At 48.9% G+C, this 21,395-nt stretch overlaps 2 protein-coding genes and 3 non-coding genes across 8 annotated transcripts in view; 1 reads left to right on the forward strand and 4 right to left on the reverse strand.

The window, feature by feature from the left end:
* Positions 1-7,216, forward strand: part of Lrrc75a (leucine rich repeat containing 75A) — a 46,380-nt gene extending 39,164 nt beyond the window's left edge. Inside the window, exons 3-4 of the mRNA XM_052197474.1 lie at positions 2,154-2,266; positions 5,725-7,216. Of these exons, the coding sequence (XP_052053434.1) occupies positions 2,154-2,266; positions 5,725-6,256 (645 nt within the window). The 3' untranslated portion in view covers positions 6,257-7,216. The remainder of the gene's footprint in view (positions 1-2,153; positions 2,267-5,724) is intronic.
* Trpv2 (transient receptor potential cation channel subfamily V member 2) overlaps positions 7,179-21,395 on the reverse strand; it is a 30,406-nt gene continuing 16,189 nt past the window's right edge. For 3 of the 4 annotated variants that reach the window (XM_052197469.1, XM_052197470.1, XM_052197471.1), the window contains 13 exons: positions 21,122-21,277; positions 20,452-20,547; positions 19,182-19,252; positions 18,582-18,747; positions 16,118-16,184; positions 14,944-15,272; positions 14,141-14,268; positions 13,188-13,267; positions 8,805-11,523; positions 8,562-8,606; positions 8,107-8,153; positions 7,474-7,538; positions 7,179-7,287 (listed from right to left, as the gene is read on the reverse strand). In XM_052197469.1, coding sequence (XP_052053429.1) covers positions 11,435-11,523; positions 13,188-13,267; positions 14,141-14,268; positions 14,944-15,272; positions 16,118-16,184; positions 18,582-18,747; positions 19,182-19,252; positions 20,452-20,547; positions 21,122-21,277 — 1,182 coding nt within the window. In that variant the 3' untranslated portion in view covers positions 7,179-7,287; positions 7,474-7,538; positions 8,107-8,153; positions 8,562-8,606; positions 8,805-11,434. The remainder of the gene's footprint in view (positions 7,288-7,473; positions 7,539-8,106; positions 8,154-8,561; positions 8,607-8,804; positions 11,524-13,187; positions 13,268-14,140; positions 14,269-14,943; positions 15,273-16,117; positions 16,185-18,581; positions 18,748-19,181; positions 19,253-20,451; positions 20,548-21,121; positions 21,278-21,395) is intronic. The other variant, XM_052197472.1, reaches the window with a different exon arrangement.
* Positions 7,355-7,426, reverse strand: LOC127695727 (small nucleolar RNA SNORD65). Its single transcript, XR_007980086.1, has one exon. It is a non-coding gene; the product is annotated as a small nucleolar RNA SNORD65 (small nucleolar RNA).
* Positions 8,228-8,298, reverse strand: LOC127695682 (small nucleolar RNA SNORD49). Its single transcript, XR_007980052.1, has one exon. It is a non-coding gene; the product is annotated as a small nucleolar RNA SNORD49 (small nucleolar RNA).
* On the reverse strand, positions 8,685-8,755 carry LOC127695681 (small nucleolar RNA SNORD49). Its single transcript, XR_007980051.1, has one exon. It is a non-coding gene; the product is annotated as a small nucleolar RNA SNORD49 (small nucleolar RNA).

Consider the following 21,395-nt stretch of genomic DNA (forward strand, 5'->3'; position numbering starts at 1 on the left):
GTTTAGTGTGATTAGTGTGATTAGTGTGATTAGTGTGTTTAGTGTGATTAGGACACACACATGTCCAGAGGAAGATCCATGTGAGGATGCAGGAGGAAACCCATTAGAGAAGACTTGTAGAGGCCGCACCTTGGCCTTCTGACCTCTTCATCAGCAAGGACATTAATTTCTGCCATTTAAGTCACTGGGACTATACACTGGGTTAACTGCAGTGGGAAGATTTAATAGAGAGACACCAGTTCCATTTCTAGAAGAATTCAGAGGAGCCCTGTGTTAGATCTGAGCTACGTGGAGAAGTATGAGGCCCAGCCCAGGAATGGGTGGCAAGAATCAGCATTCAGTTATGATGACCACTGCCAGTCTGTCAGTGAAATCATTTAGAACATGGACCTGTGTGGCTAGAATTTGCTACTTTGTGGGTTCTTCTTTTTCCACCCTTTATCCCCCTCTGGTTTCACCCCATCACTAGATAAGAGAGAAGGATAAAGGGAAAAGATAGAGACCCCTGAATCTAATTCCTTTCCTTTTGTTTCTTCTTTGAGCATAACTATTAAGAAAATACAATCAGGACCACCACCACCACCCCAAACAGCCACCCACCCTACCTGTCAGAGCCCTAGCATTTATAGACCTCCTGAAAAGTTCCGAGAATTCCAAATGTCACAATCGCAGAAACTACAGCTGGCAAAATCATGCTTCCACTAAAGCATGAGGCAAGTCATGGTCAGCTACTGTAAAGCAGCCACGCCTCCACACATACCTGGGATTAAACAAAGGCGTATTCTACTACTTTTGTGTGTTTTTTTTTTTAATTCCAGAATTCTCACTACAGACTTGGGATCAAATTGTGCAATTCCGTGTCTTAGTTTTCTGTGTGGCCTTGAGCGAATTAATGGGACCTTTCTGTGCCGTTGGCCCTTCCCTGTGAAGGGGGAGGGCAGCACTGGCTTCACTTGGGTGTGAAGGATTGACTGAGTCATTACTACTCAGGTGCTTTGCCTAGAACCCAGCACATAGTAAGCTTGCAATGAATAGCCTATAACTGTAAACACCTCCAGGAAATCAACCAGTCACAGATCAAGAGTACTCAGAAAAACCAGGCATGGTGGCACATGCCTTTAATCCAAGCATTCAGGAGGCAGAGGCAGGGAGATGTCTGAATCTGAGGCCATCTTGGTCTCATAGTGACATAATAAATTCCAGGACAGCCAGGAGAGACTCTTCCCAGAAAAGAATTATGTCTGTCGTGAATGTGGACAGACTTGTACACAGAGAACTCCTGTCTCAAAAGAAGAGGAGAGAAAAGAAAAAGGGAAACTATATAATCATTGAAGGGACACAGCTCAGGCCATGGTTCTCAGGGTTACAAACTCAAATGTTGATGAAAGAGGGCTCAGCAATTAAGAGCACTGGCTGCTCTTGAAGAGGACGCTGGTTCGATTCCCAGCACCCACATAATAGCTAACAATCATCTGTAGCTCCAGTTCCAGGGGTTCTGATGTTCCTTCCTGGCCTCTGCATGCACAGCATGTGTATGGTGCACAGACGTATATACAAGCAAAACATCTATACACGTGAAAAAAAATACTGATGAAGCAAACAGGTGGTGTGGGTGGACAGATTGCGCTGGTAAAGACTTGGCCCTCTCAGATTTCTATTTTCCCACTTTGGGGAAAGACATAAGTAAAAATAATATACTTTATTATGTGAAATACATATGACCATAGCCCTGCTTCTTAGTAAGCACTCAAAGATAATGTGTGAGTAAAAAGAATGACTCTGGATACTGTGAATTGGCAGGGGTCATACAATGATCTGCTCAACAGGTCTATTCCGACCAGTCATGCTCAGAACCCCCTCAATCTAGACTTTCTATATGAATGTCAGGTTTTCCAGTGATAGCAACTAATTCACAAGGCAGCTGCTCAGAGCATATTTGAAGCCCTGGGTTCAATTCCCAGCACACAAGGTGTCGCGCATGCACAAAAAGACAGCTTATGTCTGCTGCTTCTGCCCAAGGCACTCACCCGGAGCTGCTGAGCAGGCCCGCCTGTGCTGAGCTCCCAGAGAGCCAGGGAGTCTGGAGTGGAGATCAGGGCACCTCCAAGTCCTCCAGGGACACCTCACAGACGTGCCTGTGGTTGCCTCTGCAGGAAGGTGACGCAATGGGTGCCATGGAGAAGCTGTGCCGACAGCTGACCTATCACCTCAGCCCTCATTCACAGTGGAGGAGGCACCGAGGGCTGAAGAGGAAGCCACAGGCCTGGTGAGTGGCAGTTCCCACAGGCTGCCTGCCCTGCTCCCAACCCTGCTGACTGATACCCTTCCAGAGGCACTGTGCTAAGGGAAGGGCCAGAGGGCATGTCCATAAATCCAGCTAAAAGGATTTAAGAACTGAGAAAGTAACTTGGCCATTCTAGGTACTTGAAAGATGGTGAAAAGGACTTCCCCAGGGTGGGAGCCAGGAAGTATGGCCCCCAGATGGGTAGGTGGGGATGGGGATGGGGTATGAGGAATTTCTAGCTCTTGATGTGCCTAGTACTCTGGGATGGAAGTGTGCTCTGTAATTCTGTACTTTGGAAGCTAAGGCAAGAACACTGTCTCAAGTGTGGCCATCAAAGCCCACTTCCAGCCGGGCGGTGGTGGCGCACACCTGTGATCCCAGCACTCTGGGAGGCAGAGGCAGGTGGATTTCTGAGTTCGAGGTCAGCCTGGTCTACAGAGTGAGTTCCAGGACAGCCAGGACTATACAGAAAAACCCTGTCAAAAAAAAAAAAAAAAAAAAAAAAGCCCACTTCCAGAAAGTTCTCTGGGTTGTATTTCCTGCCAGGGTATCCAGAGTCTAATCGTGTCTCATCCATACAGCAGTGAAGACCCTGCAGAGTTTTATAGTCCCTAAAGACAAGAGGCTTGAGACACAATACACACAGGTCCCCTGGTAGGAAGCAAGTGAACCCAGGCTGAGAGGCAGACTTGCTGAAAGGGGAAACAACTCAGTCATCAAGGCCATTCTTCATACCTGTAGGTCAATCTGATCTGGACAATTATTGAGACTCTCTCCCGGAGTGATTCTAGATTGTTCCAAGTTGACAGTTAAAACTAACCATCATGGGATTGGAGAGATGACTTAGTTTAGAGCACTGGCTGCTCTTGCAAATGACTGGGGTTCAGAGTCCTAGCACCCACATGGAGGCTCACAACTGTAACTCTGGGGATCCAACCCTATCCATGCCTCCTCCAGCAACACAGGCACATGGTGCACAAACATGCATGCCAGAAGTTTTTATACATATTAAATAATAAATCCTAAAAATAATTAGGTGTCTATGTCACGGTGTATGCATGTGAGCGCAGGTGCCCTTGGAGTCTAGAGCAGCAGTCACAACCCCTTTCAGGGTCGAATAGGAGATATCCTGCACATCAGATATTTACGTTATGATTCATACCAGTAGCAAAATTAGTTATGAAGTAGCAATAAAATCATTTTATGGTTGGGGATCACCCAACGTGAGGAACTGTATAAAGGGTTGCACTGGTTTAGAGGTATCAGATCCCCCTGCAGCTGGAGTAACAAGCTGTTGTGAACTGCCTGACACTGGTGCTGGGAAGCAAACTCAGATTCTCTGCAAGAGAAGTATGTGTTCTTAACTGCTAAGCCAGCTCCCCGGTTCTCCCTACCCCTGCACTTTCTCCATTTTTTATTGCTTTGTTTTTTTGTTTTTGTTGTTTTTTTTTTTTGTGGGTATTTTGTTGTTTGGGGGGGCGGGGAAGGGGTGGTTTTTTTGAGACAGTCTTACTATGTAGCACTGACTGTCCTTGAACTCATTATGTAGACCAGGCTGGCATTGAACTCAGAGATCCATTTGTCTTCCAAGAGCTAGAATTAAAGACATGCCTCTACTAGAAGCTTTGGGGTTTTTTGTTTTTGTTTTTATTTGTTTGAGACAAGGTCTTTGCTGTTTAGCCCTGGCTGGCCTGTAACTCACTAGGAAAAACAGGTACTCTGCCTCCCCAGCACCGGGATTGCAGGTGTGCACTACCATGCCCTGCCTTTTGAGATTATTTTTAATTTCACTATGTAGGCCAGGCTAGCTTTAACATTACAGTGCCCCTGCCTCTGCTTCTTTCCAAGTGCTAGAATTACAGGTTTGAACCACCATGGCCCGCTAAGTCTCCGGTCTGCCGGTGCACACACACAGGCTCAATCCATTCTCTATTTGAGAACTGTATGAATGAAACTTGCTCATTCCTGTCAGATGGCTTCTCCTCACACTTGAATGAAATTGAAACAGGCACTGACTGGGTGATCAGCCCATGCCGCCTCTCTGTCTTCACTTCTCCTGCTACTTTACCTGGGTGACAATGACCTTCCTGCTGGTTCTCTCTCTGTGTCTGTCTGTCTCTCTGTCTCTCAGTGTCTTGTCTGTCTCTCTGTCTGTCTCTGTCTCCATCTCTCTCTCCAGTCAGGGCCTTCCCACTTAACACTGCTTCCTTTGGAATGCTTAGCCAGCTTCTCTGATGGACCGTGCTTGCTTTTTCTTTAATCAGGTCATATACTTTATCATCTTTATTTGTTCCCTGTCTCCTCCATGATAGAAAAAAAGGGTTCCTATCCACTTCATTCATCATTGTGATGCCAGTGCCTAAGTCATTGCCTGGCACATAGTAGGGCCATAACAAATACTTAGAGTAAATGGGGACAAATATTTTTGCCACTTAACTAGCTAAGATCTTGAAGCTGGTAAGCTTCAGAGATAGTTTCAAAACCTTACCTACCTGTCTCTAGGGTGTAGACTGTCAGCCACCTTCAGGATGCTGGGTTGACTTTGTTAATGACATTGATACAGAACCCAACACTAATGTCACAACCAACAGCTTCCAGGCAGGATTCTAGGCAGTTGAATCTCGTGATTTTGCGAGTTTTGCCTTCACTTTCCAAGGAACAAAATGAATCCATCTCCCAGTTTCAAGAGGGCCCAAGGGGAGCTGCTTTAGTGACACTGACTGTGACTTTTGAGCTGACAGTGTAAACATACACTCTTGCAACAAACTGAGCTGTTCTCAGTGTAGGAGACTCATAACCTGCTTAGAACTCAGAGAATCAATCAGTAGTTTGCCAGTAAGATTCAGGGGTTGGAGGCACACCTACCACCAGGCCAAGTGGTCTGGGCTACAGAACAAAGCAAGGGGCAGCAGATGGCAGGGAGAGAGAGGAAGGAGCTGAAAGCAGAGCCCCTGGCAGCTCTGCTGCTCCAGAAGCCCTCTCCCCAGCCTGCTGTCAGATTATAGAAGCTCGGCCCAAGTGATTAACAATGACAGCATTTCCTATAGGAGGACATGTTATAATGCTTTATGTTTAGTGTTCATCATAACCCCGTGATGATGGGAGCTCCAGGTTTTTTAGGCAAGTGAAGCACAGACTAGCTAGAGAGCACAGGGTAGGAAACAAAGGAGTTAAGAGGGAACTGCAGGCATCATATAAAAACACAGGCTTGAAGAGCTACTGGGAATGACAGCCACCAACCCCGTTGTGCCCACTCTGCTCAGCCTGAAGCAGATACTGGGGATTCACAACAAAACAGGACTCCCCTGGTCTCTCCTTCCTGAGAGGGAACAGAAGGAACGAGGTCTCAGGTCAGAGTTAAGCAGCTCCGTGGATAGCCACTGCTGCCTCCAGTAAAGGCCTGCCCTACTTGCTTAACCTGCATGTTCCTTTTCTTTCAGTCTTAAGGCCCTCCTATCTGGGAATCCTCCAGACAACATGGTGGATCTGTCAGGCATCCCACTGACTTCACGGGACCTGGAGCGGGTGACCAGCTATCTTCAGCGCTGCGGAGAGCAGGTGGACAGTGTGGAGCTGGGCTTCACGGGCCTCACCGATGACATGGTCCTGCAGCTACTGCCAGCACTCAGTACCCTGCCTCGTCTCACCACACTAGCCCTCAATGGCAACCGACTGACCCGGGCTCTGCTGAGGGACCTCACTGACACCCTGAAGGACCCCAGCAAGTTCCCCAATGTCACATGGATTGACCTTGGCAACAATGTGGACATCTTCTCACTACCCCAGCCCTTCCTGCTCAGCCTGCGGAAGCGCTCTCCAAAACAGGGTCACCTACCAACCATCCTAGAGCTGGGTGAGGGGCCAGGTACTGGGGAAGAAGCCAGGGAAGGTACCAGTCAGCAGGACCCTACAGGGAGTCCTGTGACACCTGCCAGGGACCAGGAGAGTAGGGAGGCTCTGACTCAGACATGACATAGAAATAGGGTTCCCAACCAGGGAGTCCTTCTGGATGGCCGAGGCAAGTTAGGAGTCCCTCCTATCAAGACAATGTGTGGACAGCCCTATCCAGCTCTCACCAGGATGAGATCAGAGTACTAACCAGTTGTCCTCAAACCCAACTCCCAGTACTTGCTCAAGGGGCTCAGATGTCTGGACCAAAAGTTCCTTATTGGGCCCACTTATAATTTAGGCAAGTAACTTAGGCACCTACTCCAAGACTCTTGGAGCAGCTACACTTCCTAACTCCCAGGGCCTTTTTGAAGGCCGTTGTTTCAGAATACCTAGTGTGGAAAAAAATCCAGTCCAAGCCACAGACCTCGTATTAGCTGTCAATGTTACTGTGCAGGGCAGTACTGTGCCTAGCCCCTTACCCACCAACCAGCACAACTTTCTCTACCAGCTGTTTCAGGCCCTTCACCCATATCTGGTCCCTGTATTGGCTTCTCAAAAACTCTACAAGGCTCTAGAGCTAGTTAGCAAAGAGTAAAACCTGGAGGTTCCTAACACCCTTAAACACTCCTAGACCCTAACAGTGAGCTTAAGCCCAAGAGAACAGTTTTGAATCGAGTGGTCAAGTTCTGAAATCTTATTGGGAAGCAGTTTTACAGGCCAGGTAAGCAAACAGGATCTGGAGTCTTTCGCAAGGTACTGCACAAATGCAGCCGTGGACAGGAACTGAGTGTGGGTGCCTCGTGCTTTGGAACCTTTGCCCAAGTCAGGTTGTGAAAACAGCCTAGACTGACCAGAAGTTTACAGTGCTAAAGCTGGACTGCTTAACACCTGACACTCTTCAAATACATGTTTTTAAGGACCAAGACTGTGCTTTATTATGCATAGCACTCTTTGATGGTTAACTGTACACACATCTTAAAGAATCCAACCAACACGCTGGCAATCAGCTTTATAAACAAGTTTATTAAAAGGTGCAAAAGATCCTGTGGCAGACAGGATTACTTGGGATACTTTTCTTTCAGGATGGCTGGAGACTCCTCTGGGAATATAACCTGCAAAAGAACTAATTTCAGAATCACTCCTGTCTAGATCAATGGCATTTAGAACATTTAAAGATATCTTCAGAAAACCAGAGGCTCACCACTACCAATCTGCCGGTAATTCCAGCTATTTTAGGTGATATCATCATTTGATATCTTTGAGTAATGACAGGTAGTCAATTGTATAGATCAACTCACCTCCTCTACTGCTTCCAACAATCTACAGTTCTGCAGTCAGTTCTCAGAGCTTGAAGGGAGACACCCTAAAATGGATTGCAAAAATAAGGAAATTAATGGCAGACTCCCAAAATCTAGGTTGCTCTTTGTTCCCCTGCTTTTTCTTGTGGATCTTTTTAGCCCTGGCTCATTAATGTTGACTAGACTTGCCTGAACTCTGCCTGCCTCTTCAAGAAACCTACAGTTCTGAGCCTGGCAGTCCATGCCTTTAATCACAGCACACAGCACTTACTAGCCACCAGTGAGTTTGGCTCTGGCCAAACCAGCCCAGCTGGGTTCAATCGTAAAACCACATTAAGACCTAAGTCAATGGACTAGAAGGTCTAAAAGCTCTTCCACATGACCAGGTTTGACTGCCAGCTCTCAGTGTCTTACAACTACCTCCAAGTCTGGTGCCACTTTCTAGCATCCAGACAGCCGACACAAAAATGGTTGTGCAGTTAAGAGCTATGCACTCCACCTTGCACTACTTAACCACCCCCATCAACTACATACAGTATTGAGTACAGGCAAAATTGATTGATGCTCATACATTAATACTAGCTCTAATCAAATGACATCTGAACCGACTAAAATCCCAAGTTGAAAGCTTACCTCATGGGAGGCCACAGCTGCTGGCCATCTTCCACTCTAAATCCAACCTAGGAGTACAGCAGTTGTTAAAGTCCAGATCAAGTTAATCCTAAACACCAGCCACTGGTGTGGGCTTGACTGCAGTCAGCCGGGAACAGTTATCGTCAGTTATCGACTCTGACGGCACTTCCTACTGGATAACTCATCACGGCAGTCAAGCTTTCCCACTGAAACTAGTACATTAAGTGGAGACCTGTCTTAAATTGCATAGCCTCGTACATAGCCTGAACCCCATCTGATACAAAAAATAAAATGCTTTTAACAGCTAAGCCATCTCCAGCCCCATGAGAAATATAGCTAGGAATACTTCGACATAAAGCATGAGTTCAAATGCTGTCCTTACTTTAGGGCTGTGCCTGGAACGCACTATCCAATAACACAACTTAAGCTACTTCGATGGCTCCACAAACTCTTACCTCATGGTGGGATACTGCTCCTATTCCACGTTGCCAACGTTCCGTCTGAAAGGTTAAAAAGAGTAAGAATCAAGAGACAATTCTAATACGTTCAGCAGTGCGTCGCGAGGCTTGGACGACTGCAGTCAGCTAAGTAGGGATGTCGTCAGTTGTCGCTTCGGACGGCACTTCCTATTTCTGGTTTCATCAGTACAGCCGACACCCGCCCATGCGCGGCGCCCCGCGATGCAGACCTCGACTTACCAGGCTCCCCTAGATCTGTGCAGCGCCCACGGAGGAGCTGAGAGGCTGGGCCTGGGTTCAGCATCGCTCCGGCCCGCCAACAGCAGGCCACGGCGAAGGCAGCAGGCCCATGTATGAAAAGAACGACACCCCATGTCGGCCGCAGAGAAAGAAGGGCGCGTGAGCGCCTGCTCTTAAGGGCTCGGAATAGACCACTCCTTACGCAAGGGTGGTGAGGGCGGCAAAGGCTCACGGGAACTTCCAGCGCACCTATGAGGGCCCCGCCCCGCTACCCAGGTCTCCCCCGTTCTGTTGAGCGAGTGGTCTCCACCTCCCCGGGAATTCTGGGTAGCGAAGAGCGCAGCGAGTTCCAGCGCGCCTGCGTGGTGGTTTAAGCGCGGAATCGGCTTCCTTTCTGCTGTTTTCCGTCCTTGTGGTCTTCCGCGACTTCTCAGTCCTTTGTAAAGGCGTGTAGCGTTTGCGAACGTGTTATCAGACCTGTCAGTGCAGGCTTGGAGTCGTAATCGATTAGGAAACCGAGTTAGGAATACGAGTCCCGCGTGGGCAATTTAGTAAGCCCCTATCTCTAAATTTTAAATTAAAAATTAAAAAAAAAAAAAAAGCGGGCCAGTATAATCTAGCCTGCTGCGTAAACACTGGTTTAATCCTCAGGACCTGGGAGTGGAGGGTAAAACATTTGCTCAACTGAGCCAACACACCCAAAACCGTGTTCAAAGACAAACGCTGTTGCAAAGTGTAATAATTGGGACCGTTCTGCACCCCATTACTTTTTCAACACATCCACAGAACCTCTCAAGACCCTATGCAGATGGCCCTCATCACATTCCTTAGAGTGCTATAGAATCAAGAGCTCTTGATCCATTTCCATTGTCCCCTGTTTTTTCCACTTCTGACTGGTGAGACTTGCGTCTGATCTCAAAGGTAATAGAAAACTGCTGGTGCTATCCCTTCAGTATATGAGCATGATCGAGTTTCTTAAGGGTTGGTGATGCAGTATTTCCCTGGCAAACATGAAATTCCGAACTCCATCCCCAGCACCTCATAATCTGGGCATTGTGGCAAAATCCCAAACTCAGGGTATGTAGAGTCAGCAAAATCTGAAGTTCAAGGTCATCTTCAGCTAGGAGGTCAGCCAGGAATATGTGAACCTGTAATCCTAGCACTCAGAAGACTAGAGTAGGGTTCTTGTGAGTTCAAGACCAACCTGGCCTATAGAATGAAATCCTGTCTCAAAATACCTCAATACAAAGCTAATTGAGCTAGTGCAATATGATATGCTGGGTTCTACCCAGCAACACACACATCAGTGCTTGTGTGCACTTTGTACGCAAATGTGCTAAGGAGGCAACTCATTTTGACAGAACTAGACAGGTGGTCATGAGACTGCAATCTAGGTGGTCCCAGGAATAGACAGGATTTTAATGGAGGGAGGGAAGTCCAGGCCAAAACATCCTTAAAGGGAATAAGATAGTTTCTTTTGGTGCCAAATATGATTGCCCATGGCCAGAAACATAGATCCATGTCTCCCCAAATACCATGTTCTACATTGAAAGTGTCTTGGGTTTTGGTTTGGTTTGGTTAAGTGCTATTTTCAAGACAGGGTCTCTCTATAGCACTGATTGTCCTGGAAACTTGCTCTGTAAACCAGGTTGACTGTGAATCTGGACATCTGCCTGCCTCTGCCTCTCGACTGCTGGGATTACAAGCATGTGCCACCACCACTGCCCAGCTTGTTACAGAACAAGGAAAGTCATTTGGTGGGGATCTCAATTGGCAAGTTACAGTAAAGAGGGGGACTCTGTTGTAGGTTTTAGGTGCTACCCAGTGACGTTTTTTTTTAGCTTTTGGATTTGTGGAAACTAGTGGTCTACTAAGAATAGCAGTGTAAGGTTTTCACAGTCACAAGGATGTTAACTCAGGGGGCGAGGGGTATGGATGGCTTCAAAGGGACTAATTTAGGCCTGGTTTAAAAGCTAATTTCAGTCTTGAGTCATTTGGCCTTGAATCTTTAAGGGAGGTGCACCTCTCCCCTGCCCTCCCCCTTCCTAGAGTTTCAAGTTGCAGAAACATCTAGCAAACACCCAGTCACAGAGTCAAATACAAGGCCCTTCAGGCTTCATGAATAATTAAGAAAAAGTACTAAGGACTTTCCATCAAACTCCCCTGAAAACAAAAGGAGTACAAGGAGGGGTGGGTCTGAAACTCATGAGAAAAAAAAAAAAAACAACCTTATGTCAAGAAGGTCCTCTGGCTTTCCTGCAAAAAGCAGTAAGGAGAAGTAGGAGGCTGAAGCCCAGGTGGGTGAAAGCAATGACCCAGAGCTTCCAGGAGGGGACTGTAATCCTAGAGGTGGGGCAGTAGCTTCATTTGCCTTGTGGAAAAGGACAGGAGTAGAATGAGGTGTGGCTGTTGAGGGTTTCTGAGCAGACTAGCCCCTGACCCAGGTTAACTCTTAGAGACACATGCAAATCCTACCAGATGTAACATTCCAGTAACTTTTTAAAATAATACTTCTAGAAGGCTTGGTTATGCAAAAAAATAATTATATTTCCACCCAAATTCAGTAGCCTCTGGTGTGGCTGGAAAGATTCCCTTCTCTATCCTGCCAGCCTGCTGCTGCATCTGGGCCATCAGTGGGACTGAAGGACCTGGAGGGGCAGATGGTCTTCCTCTGAGGCACTGTTCTTCCCAGGTTTAGAGGTTGGGTTCTTCTCATAACCTGTAAATAGAACAAGGATCACTGTGGCTTTGTCCTCCGTGCATCCCCCCGGAAGGAGGGGCCAGGGAAACAAAGAGGCCCACAGCCTTGAGAGCCCACCGTGTTGTGGGTATAACAGCAAATCCTGGAGCACCACCTCTCTGCTTTCCTCCTCCCAGAATCTCCAGACTTCGTCCATGGGCCACTCAGGGGTCTCCCCAGAGAAACTCAAAGGTCCATAGAGCTGACAGGCTCTGTCAGAAATCAGAACCTCTGAGGCACACTGACGAGCAGGGGCAGCAGGTCAGAAAGCTCAGAGGAGAGAGGTGACCTTCTTTGGGGTTGGGCGTGGATATGGATGGACACCCTGGGAAAATGAGAGCCCAGAGACACACAAGTGCCAAAGAACAAAGAGCTCTGCAGAGGGAATGGCTGTTGTGTTGACAGGACTCTCAAGGAATGAGTCAAACAGCTCTGGACTTTGACAACAGCGTGGGGACAGTGAAGATTATGGCCCTTCTGGAGCTGTGTAACATAGGCACTGTGTAGACCTTGGCTACATTATCCAGAATGGAATGGTACAGGCCTGAAGCAGAACATTTTGTCTGAAGGTTAAGGTAGATGCTGAAAGACCTTGTGGGTACAGAGGACCAAGGGTAAGGGGTGCCTGAGAAGCCAGGGACCAGCATCGGATGAGAGGAATGGGAAGAGGCCCCACATCTAGGTGTGAAGGTTAGAGCTATAAGCTCTACCTGCCAGGACAGTCCCAAGGCCGTCCCCAATCCAGCCAGTGTGGCTAGCTTGCAGCAGGACTGCGATTTGGGTATGGAACACCTGGACCAGATGAGCACCCAAATGACTCACTCTCCCGGCATTTCATGAAGAGATAGAGAAGGTAGAAAGGAAGCCTTGGTATGAGGATAGGAGGCAGGAAACCAGCAGACCTGGGGCAGCAAGGTGTCAGAAGTATCTGCATCCTTGTAACAGATCACAGACAACTCGTGAGGGTAATAGAGAGGGGGTTGGGGTATTTGACAAACATTTGGCAAGAAAGAGAAGGGAATATTGAGAAGAAATGCATGGAAACTGTGGAGAGCATCCCTGGGATGGGAGAAAGGCATTGGCTTTGGTGGAGACAGCGAGGTAGATTCAGGAAGGCTGTTACAGGGCTAGAACAGAACAGCCAAATGCCACAGAGACTTACAGGAAGTGGCTTCTACTGGGGCTTAGAGGGGTGGGGCTTAGGTCAGATAGGCTGGCCTGTCAAAGGTGGCCCAGGGAGATGCCACCAGTGCTGTAGACCAGGACAGGATGGGGGAGTTCAGGAAAATACTTCCTAATTTATTCCCTTGCTGGGAACCCAAATTCAGCCCAGGCCTGTACAAAGGGTGCAACTGATAACCAGGGCAGAGGAGAAGACAGCAGGGAGGCCAGAGAGAGGCAGAAGCACTGACTTGCAGAGTACTAAGAGCTAAGGTTCTTTCCCTAGACAGGTCAGCAGGGCAGGCTTGGGCTAGAGGGGACCAATCCCCACAGGAGGAGCAGGCGTGGGGGCGCAGCAGCAAAGCAGTCACACCCCCTGGCTCTGGGTCCCACCACGACTTTCAAAGGCTGTTTTTGCCAGCAAACTCACAGCACATGCTCACAAGAACCAGGGCAAGGGCCGCAGCCCCAAGGCCACTCACCGGTGATGCCAGCCCCAGACGGATCCTCAGATAAGGTGGGAAGCGTCTTCTCCCAAGCAGCCCAGTTTACTTCCTCCACCCTGTGGGTGACAGAAACAGCTCTGAAGTTCAGGGAAGCTTGCAACAGCCTAGCAGGCTTTCCCCAGGGGAGGGGTCACCGGGACTGTACAGATAATGAGGAAGATGGTTTCCGGGTTGGTTTCCCCCTCTTTTTCTGCCCTTCCCTAACAAGGCACTGGTCCACCCACACCTCACAAGCTCTGTCCCTGTGACTCTTCATTATGACCCCTAAGGCCAGGTGTCCATGTGGTGGAAGAAGCTCCCTCCTCCCCAGCTGCTCCTGCTCTGGGTTTCCCAGAGCGACCAGAGGAGAGGAAGTGAGATTGGGTGTATGGTTGTGCTTCAGGTTCTGGGCTCCTTTATGGCCACTTGTCATGAGTAAAGCCCCCCATCTTCTCCCCATAAAGGCATCTGCTGTGGCTGGACATCCCCTCCCATGGCAATCCTATCCTCTCTGATCACTGAAAAGCTCGGTTTCTGTGGACGAGGATATAGCTTCAAGATCAGACGTGAAGATCTAGGGATGAGGGTAGCCAGCATGACCCCAGAATACTGGCTTCTTGGTCAGAGGGGAAGTCAGAAACCATGGGGGGGGGGCAGGAAGGGAGGAGGTGGGGAGAACCTTAAGTTTGTACCACTGGGATGGCAGGGTAGACAGGCAGTGGCAGCAGGGCCTGGGAGTGGGGTCTGAGTGTTTCTTAGATCCAGCATCCCTGACTTTACTGGCCCAGATAGAGTAATCTGGTTCTCCTCAGCCCTGCCTCTCCCACCATACCTGGTTCCTGCAGCCATTCAGGAGCATGAGGCTATCATGAATAGCCCCTATCCCCACCCCCCACCCTGCACTCACCCTCCTAGCCCCACCCCACCTCTACTCTTGCCCATCTGCTCACCTGAAGCACCAGCGCTCATCAGGGATGCCGCCCCCCCTGGTACCGACTTTCAGCAGCCTCCCTGCGCGATGCCTCTTCCTCCTGCACCACCAGTAACCATTCTCCATCTCCAAGACGGAGATGGCTTTCTGGGGACAAAGGACACATCAAACAGTAGCCTGGGACCCTGCTCAGAGGGAAAAGGGCCAAGGGCAAGGCTCTCCCTGGCCAACACCTACACTTTGCCCAAGTACGACCCACAAAGCTAACTAATGCTTCTGTGCTGAGATGAAGGGGTGTCATATTAGATCCCGCAAGCTTTCTTGCCTCCTCCTATATCAATTCATACTTTACATATGTGGATCTCAGGAGGGGCCTTTTTCTTGTTCTCTGCTGGGTTTGTAGTGCACAGCCCTACCAGTAATTGGCATTCAAGACTCGCTTGATAGTCAACCAGAGTAACTCACACCTATAATCCCTGCACTCACAAAACTGAGGCAGTGGGATCGTTGTGAGTTGGAGGCCAGTTGGTGATACATAGTGAGACTTTTGTCTCAATAAGAATGGCAAGGGATCCTGGTGACTGACTCAAAATGAACACCTACTATACTCCAGATACTGTCTGGGATACTTCACACTCCTGAGCTTATAGGATCCTCACAACAACCCTTATGAAGGAATGAATGACTACAACCTATTGGCTACAACCAGTCAGCAGGTTGGTCCGCAGGGCCGAGTCCATGTGATTGGATGCTGAGCCCCTCCGCGGGGGCGGGGCTGGCTCAGCAGGGTCCATAGGGTGAGGGAGCGCTCACTGGCAGTACCTGCAACTTCCAGATGCTCCAGCTGTCGGTAGCAACGCTGTTGACGGTCTCGCTCATGAGGGCAATGAGCATGTTGAGCAGCAGGACATAGGTGAGAAGGACGTAGGCCAGCAGCAACAGCAGCACCACTCCGCGAAAGCGCAGCTGTTCCTGGAAAGCCAGCTCGCCCATGCCGATGGTGAACTTGAACAGCTCTAGGGAGGCATCCAGAATGCCCCCATACGGGATTGACTCCTCCTCCTGGCCCGGCATGGGCTTTTCCGTCACTGTGGTGTTGTTATCTTCCGGGGCTTTGGGACTTCGGGGTTCCCGGCTCAAGCTTACTAGGGCTGTTGGTAAATGAGACAAGGGGCGGGGTCTTAGTCTGGGAGACCACTGGGCAGCCTGTTGGGTGGGTGATGGGGCAAGAAAGGAGTATTTGGACTGTCAAGCTGACTCCTGGGTAACGGTGGGTGGTGCTGCTGCAAGCATGAGAACCTGCGTTTGAATCTCCAGCACCCATGCAAAAAGCTGAGCATAGGGCTGGCAAAGACGGCCCATCAAGTAAAGGTGTTTGCTTCCAAATCTGATGACCTGAATTTGGTCTCCAAGTTCCACTAGATGGAAGAAGACAATCACCTCTCATAAGTTGTCTTCTGACCTATGCGGGCACGCACGCGCGCGCGCACACACACACACACACACAAATAAATGTAATTTTAAAATTCTAAAGCTTCGTGTGACTATAACCCCAGCACTGCAGGACTGAGACAGGCAGATCCCTAGAGCTCACCGACCATGCTAGTCAAAACAAAACAAAACAAAACAAAACAAAACAAAAAAACAGTGAGCTTGGGCTGGAGAGATGGCTCATTGGTTCAGAGCACTGATTGCTCTTTCAGAGGTCCTGAGTTCAATTCCCAGCAACCACATGACAGCTCACAATCATCTGTAATAGGATCCGATGCCCTCTTCTGGTGTGTGTGAAGACAACAGTGTACTCATATACAATCAATCAATCAATCAATAAATATTAAAAAAACAAACAAACAAACAAAACAAAACAGTGAGCTTCCAGTTCAGTGAGACAGGGAGAGATAGCAGAAGACACCCAGCACTCTGCTCTGGCCTCTCGAATGCATGCACATAAGTCCACAGACTCACATTCACACACACACAGTTTTAAGATCTTTACCTACAGCAAAGCCGAAAAGGAAGACTAGGTAGACCAGCAGGAAGCGGAGCAGGTCTCGCAGGATGACCTGGAACACATAAGCCCAACCGGGGTGAATGGCCCACACATTCCAACCCAGACCCCATTAGTAGGGTTCCCTTGCACACACCCCTCCTACAGACTGTGTGTGCACACACAGGTTGTTCTGAGCAGAAGGAGCCTTTTAAAAATCTACCTCCAGCTCAGAGGGTGAGAGCGCTTGCCGGCATGCAAGGGGGCCTGACTTTGATCCTAACTACTGAGTCATCCTCTAGTCCCTATTTTATATGAATTTTTTTAAATGCCAGATACAGGTACTGTCTGCCTTCTCCCTCCCCCACACGTGGCCTTTTCTGCCCCTTGTCCCCTGGCCAACTTGAGCATTACCTCCCATCCCCCACCCTTTGTCCAGACCCTCTGCCTTCACTTTTATTGCTCCCTTTGAAAAGGATGCTCCTCCCTCCACTCTACCGTGGCTGACTCATTCTTCCCGATCACCACTAAGGGTCTGTCAGGTCTAGTTCAGTGGTAGAGTCCTTTACTAGCTTGTATGGGGGCCCAGGTTCCACCTTCTATACTGCATAAAAAGAAAACTTTAAAACCCCCTCTTCAGGCTGGAGAGATGGCTCAGTGGTTCAGAGCACTGACTGCTCTTCTGAAGGTCCTGAGTTCAAATCCCAGCAACCACATGGTAGCTCACAACCATCTGTAATGAGATCTGACACCCTCTTCTGGAGTGTCTGAAGACAGCTACAGTGTATGTACATATAATAAATAAATAAATCTTTTTAAAAAACCCCCTTTAGGGGGGGCTAGAAAAGGGGAAATCATTTGAAATGTAAATAAATTATATCGAATAAAAAAAAAAAAACCCTTTAAGCCCTGAGTGGTTTGAATATGCTTGGTCCAGGGAATGGCACTATTTTAGAGATGTGACCTTGTTGGAATATGTGTGTCACTGTGGGCATGGGCTTTAAGGACCCTCATCCTAGGGCTAGAGAGATGACTCAGCTGTTAAAAGCACCTACTGCTCTTCCAGAGGTCCTGAGTTCAATTCCCAGCAACCACATGATGGCTCACAACCATCTGTAATGGGATCTGATTACCCCTTCTAGTGTGTCTGAAGACAATGACAGTGTAATCATATACATTAAATAAATAAATCTTAAAAAAAAAAAAGAAGACCCTCATCCTAGCTGCCTGGAAATCAGTCTTCTACTAGCAGCCTTCAGATGAAGATGTAGAATTCTCAACTCTGCCTGCACCATGCCTGCCTGGACGCTGCCATGCTCCTGCCATGATTACTATGTACTGAACTTCTGAACCTATAAGCCAGCCCCAATTAAATATTGTCCTTATAAGAGTTCCCTTGGAGCCGGGTGGTGGTGGCACACACCTTTAATCCCAGCACTTGAGAGGCAGAGGCAGGAGGATTTCAAAAAAAAAAAAAAAAAAAGTTGACTTGGGCTGGAGAGATTGCTCAGTGGTTCAGAGCACTGACTACTCTTCCAAAGGTCCTGAGTTCAAATCCCAGCAACCACATGGTGGCTCACAATCATCCTTAATACAATCTGATGCCCTCTTCTGGGGTGTCTGAAGTCAGGTATAGTGTACTTATATATTATAATAATAATAATAAATAAATCTTTTTGTTGTTGTTGTTTTGGATTTGGTTTTTTCAAGACAGGGTTTCTCTGTGTAGCCCTGGCTGTCCTGGAACTCACTCTGTAGACCAGGCTGGCCTCGAACTCAGAAATCTGCCTGCCTTGGCCTCCCAGTGTGCTGGGATTACAGGTGTGCACCACCACCGCCCGGCTATAAATAAATCTTAAAAAAAAAAAAAAGAGTTGCCTTGGTCATGGTGTCTGTTCACAGCAGTAAAACCCTAAGACAGTAGAGGTGCACATTTTTAATCCCAGCACTCAGGAGGCAGAAACAGGCAGATCTTTGAGTTCCAGGTCAGCCTGGTCTACAGAGTGCATTCCAGGATAGCCAGGGTTACACAGAGAAACCCTGTCTCAACAAAACAACCCTCTTCAGAAAGGATTTTGTTCACCATCTCCTCTAAACTTCCATCTGCCCCAGTGATTGTCCTCTGTAGGGTTTTATAGTCAGAAACATCCTGGGCTGTCTCCTTAGCACTTTCGTTCCCCACGCTGGAATGTCAGCTTCAGAAGAGGAATAATTTGTCTGTTTTGTTCTCTACTGTGATCCCAACACTTAGAAAAGAGCCTTGACCACAGCAGATGCTCCTAAACACTTGTGAAATAAATGGGTGCAAACTCACACGAACACCCCATGTCCCGAGGCGTAGACAAATGGATAAGTGAATGAGCACAGTATCTGCTCCTTTATGAAAGATGCGCCCGTTCCTGTGTGGGCACCTGCCACCAGATGCATACGTATGCACGAATGCTTCTGCACATGGTCCGCCCCCATCTCTCACCTTCTGGATCATGACGCTGTAGATGCCTGTGTGCTGAAAGCCACGTGTATAATAAAGCAGGTTCAACCAGCCCAGCACCAGGGACGACACTAACAGGGGGAGGTACCATTCAGTCTCCATGAAGCGCAGCACCTGCGACAGCACTGTGAGCAGAGCCTGAAGAAGGCTGGATGGGGACAAGATCTGCATCAACTTCCAGGCCACTTGGCCCTTCCCCCCCCCCCCCCCAGCTCCTGTGAGACTGCACAAACCACCGCTGACTGCCTCCACCACCTCAGATGGACTCCCTATGTCTTCAGCTGGACCAATCACAGCCTCCATCCTGGGCAAGTTATTTATTTGTTCTCTGGACTTCCCATTTGTAGTAATGATGCCTGACTCAAAGAGTGTCTTCAAAAACAGAGACACTACATGCAATGAAGCTCTACAAAGATGGGAACATGAAAGGGCCCAAGCCAGGATTCCCAGGTCTGGCTTACACTCCCATCCTTGCCCCCTACAACAACTTGGGGCCCTGTGTACTGGCCTCTACGACCAGCTTGGTACACTCCGCTACACCTGCCACACTCAGTCCTCAGAGACTGTATAAGACTCACGTACAAGAGGATTTCAAAGTAGCTGTCCATGAATGAGATCCAGATGAACAGGCGCCGCCGCCAAAAGTACCACAGCTATGGAAAAGAGAGGTCAGGGTGTGTGTGCGTGCCTGTGCGTGTGTGTGTGTGTGTGTGTGTGTGTGTGTGTGTGTGTGTGTGTAACTTGCTCTTCAGCTCTAAGTACAAGCCAGGCTGCCCCTGTGACCTGTGGCCTGGATTCCAGTTCCCCCATTGCTTCCTGTTGTGGGAGCCTAGCCAACACCACCCTGGAGGCTAAAACTTCCTGCCCATGCCCTAACCCTTGCCCCTGCCCCTGAGCCCCCTCTCAATAGCATGTACTGGCTAGTTTTATGTCAACTTGACACAAGCCAGAGTCACATGAGAGGAGGGAGCTTCAACCAAGAAAATACCTCTGTAAGATGGGGCTGTAGGCAAGCCTGTATGGCATTTTCTTAGTTAGTGACTGATGAGGGAGGGCCCAGTCCATTGTGGGTGGGACCGCCCCTGGGCGGATGGTCCTGGGTTCTATTTTTAAAAGTAGGCTGACAAGCCATGAGGAACAAGCCAGGCACTCATGAGCCCTTCTAAAAGCTGAGATGACTTTTGATTCTCGTCCCAAACACACAGCTAAGAAGTGTGTAGTGCATACACCTTTAGTCCCGGCTACTTGGGACATTGAAACAGGAAGATCACTTGAACTCAGGAATTCAAAGCCAACTTGAACAAAATGGGGCCTCCTGATCCCCCTGCATACTACATACAGAATGGAGGAAATGACCCATGGTCTTCACCTCTCCCTGGCCTTCCTTCCAGCCAACCCGACTTTGGTGCCACATTCTGCCCTCTCTAAGAAGGTCCCTGTATCTTGACGTCTAGCCTGCCGACTGCAGGTCTGCTGCCAGATTGAGATGTCTTGCTATGGGATTTGGACTGAGTTCCACCTACTAATTGCTGTCTATGTTCTCCAAATGAAGAATGGCCCAGCCAGCTGAAGGGAGGGCGGGGCCTCGGGCTTGATGTCTATGGATACAGAAGCCTGCACTGCCAGAAACACAGAAGCCACCCATCATCCCACAGGTACCCCAGAAATCATAGCAGTAAATGTGCCAGGGCTCCAGCAGGCAAGGCTAGACACACACCCTCTGGTGAGGCTGGGTATGGGAATCTGTTCCTGCAGCAGTGAAGGGTGAATAGTAAAACCCCAGTAACATCCTGGTGCGCTTCATGGTTGACTGGGAGCTACATAAGATAGAAGAATAGGGAAGAGTCCTTACCTGGCCCAGTAAGAGGTAAATACCTCCAAGCAGGATCAGAATGTGTCCCAGCAGCAGCATGGACTCCCCGAAAGTCGCTTTTGATGGGATGGCTGGCTGAAGAGACAAACACTCCCGTAAGACCTAGAGTCTCAGGTCCCATCCCCAATAGCTAGCCGCCCAAGAGCCTGAGGTGAGAAGTGATTCTGAGCCTGCACTGTGGAGAGGCCACTCTGAGCAGCAGAGAGGACATGGCTCTGGGGAAGGGGCCCTGATTCCAGCCCCTCAGCTGCACATGATATTAATATGGACTTGGGGCCAGATTTCCTAGGTGTAGGTCATTGCTATTTCTGTTACCTGAGATAAGATACTTAGTCTTTCGGTGTCTCTCCCTTAGCTCAGTGGTAAACCCGGGTGACAGGCCTTCATCCCAGGGGCTGGTGTGAGTGAGTGGTCATTAATTAACACACGCTGACCACTGACTAGTAACTCACACCTGGCAAGCATTCAGTAAGAATTCACTCCCATCACTGCACCCATTGCCCTAGGGGACTGTTTCCAGAAGGGCTCTAGGTACATCCCTCAAGCTGCCTAAGCCTCGTGTCTTCTGTGATAGGGTGGTGCTCCTTGCTCCTTCTCACTCCAGGGTTGCTTCAAGCAGGTGCCCCAGGATGGCCCCAGCCGCTCTTGCCTGCTTCAGGGAAGGCTGGTGGTAGGCAACTATGGTGAAGATGAGCATGTAGACCAAGTAGCAGGCGAAGTTGAAGAAGAATCTCGGGATGAGCCGATCCCACTTCTCCTGCAGAAGCTTGTTCAGTGGCTCTAAAACCACCATGCGGTGCCGGTGCTGGGGTGGGAAGGGAGCACAGTATAGGAAAGACATGGCTGGAGAGATGGTGTGACAAGCACCCACTTCATGGCCTGTTCCATACGAGGACCAAAGGAAATGGAGAGGAGCAAATGGA

Source organism: Apodemus sylvaticus, chromosome 10 (genome assembly GCF_947179515.1).
Source record: "Apodemus sylvaticus chromosome 10, mApoSyl1.1, whole genome shotgun sequence".
Classification (NCBI taxonomy): Eukaryota; Metazoa; Chordata; class Mammalia; order Rodentia; family Muridae; genus Apodemus; species Apodemus sylvaticus.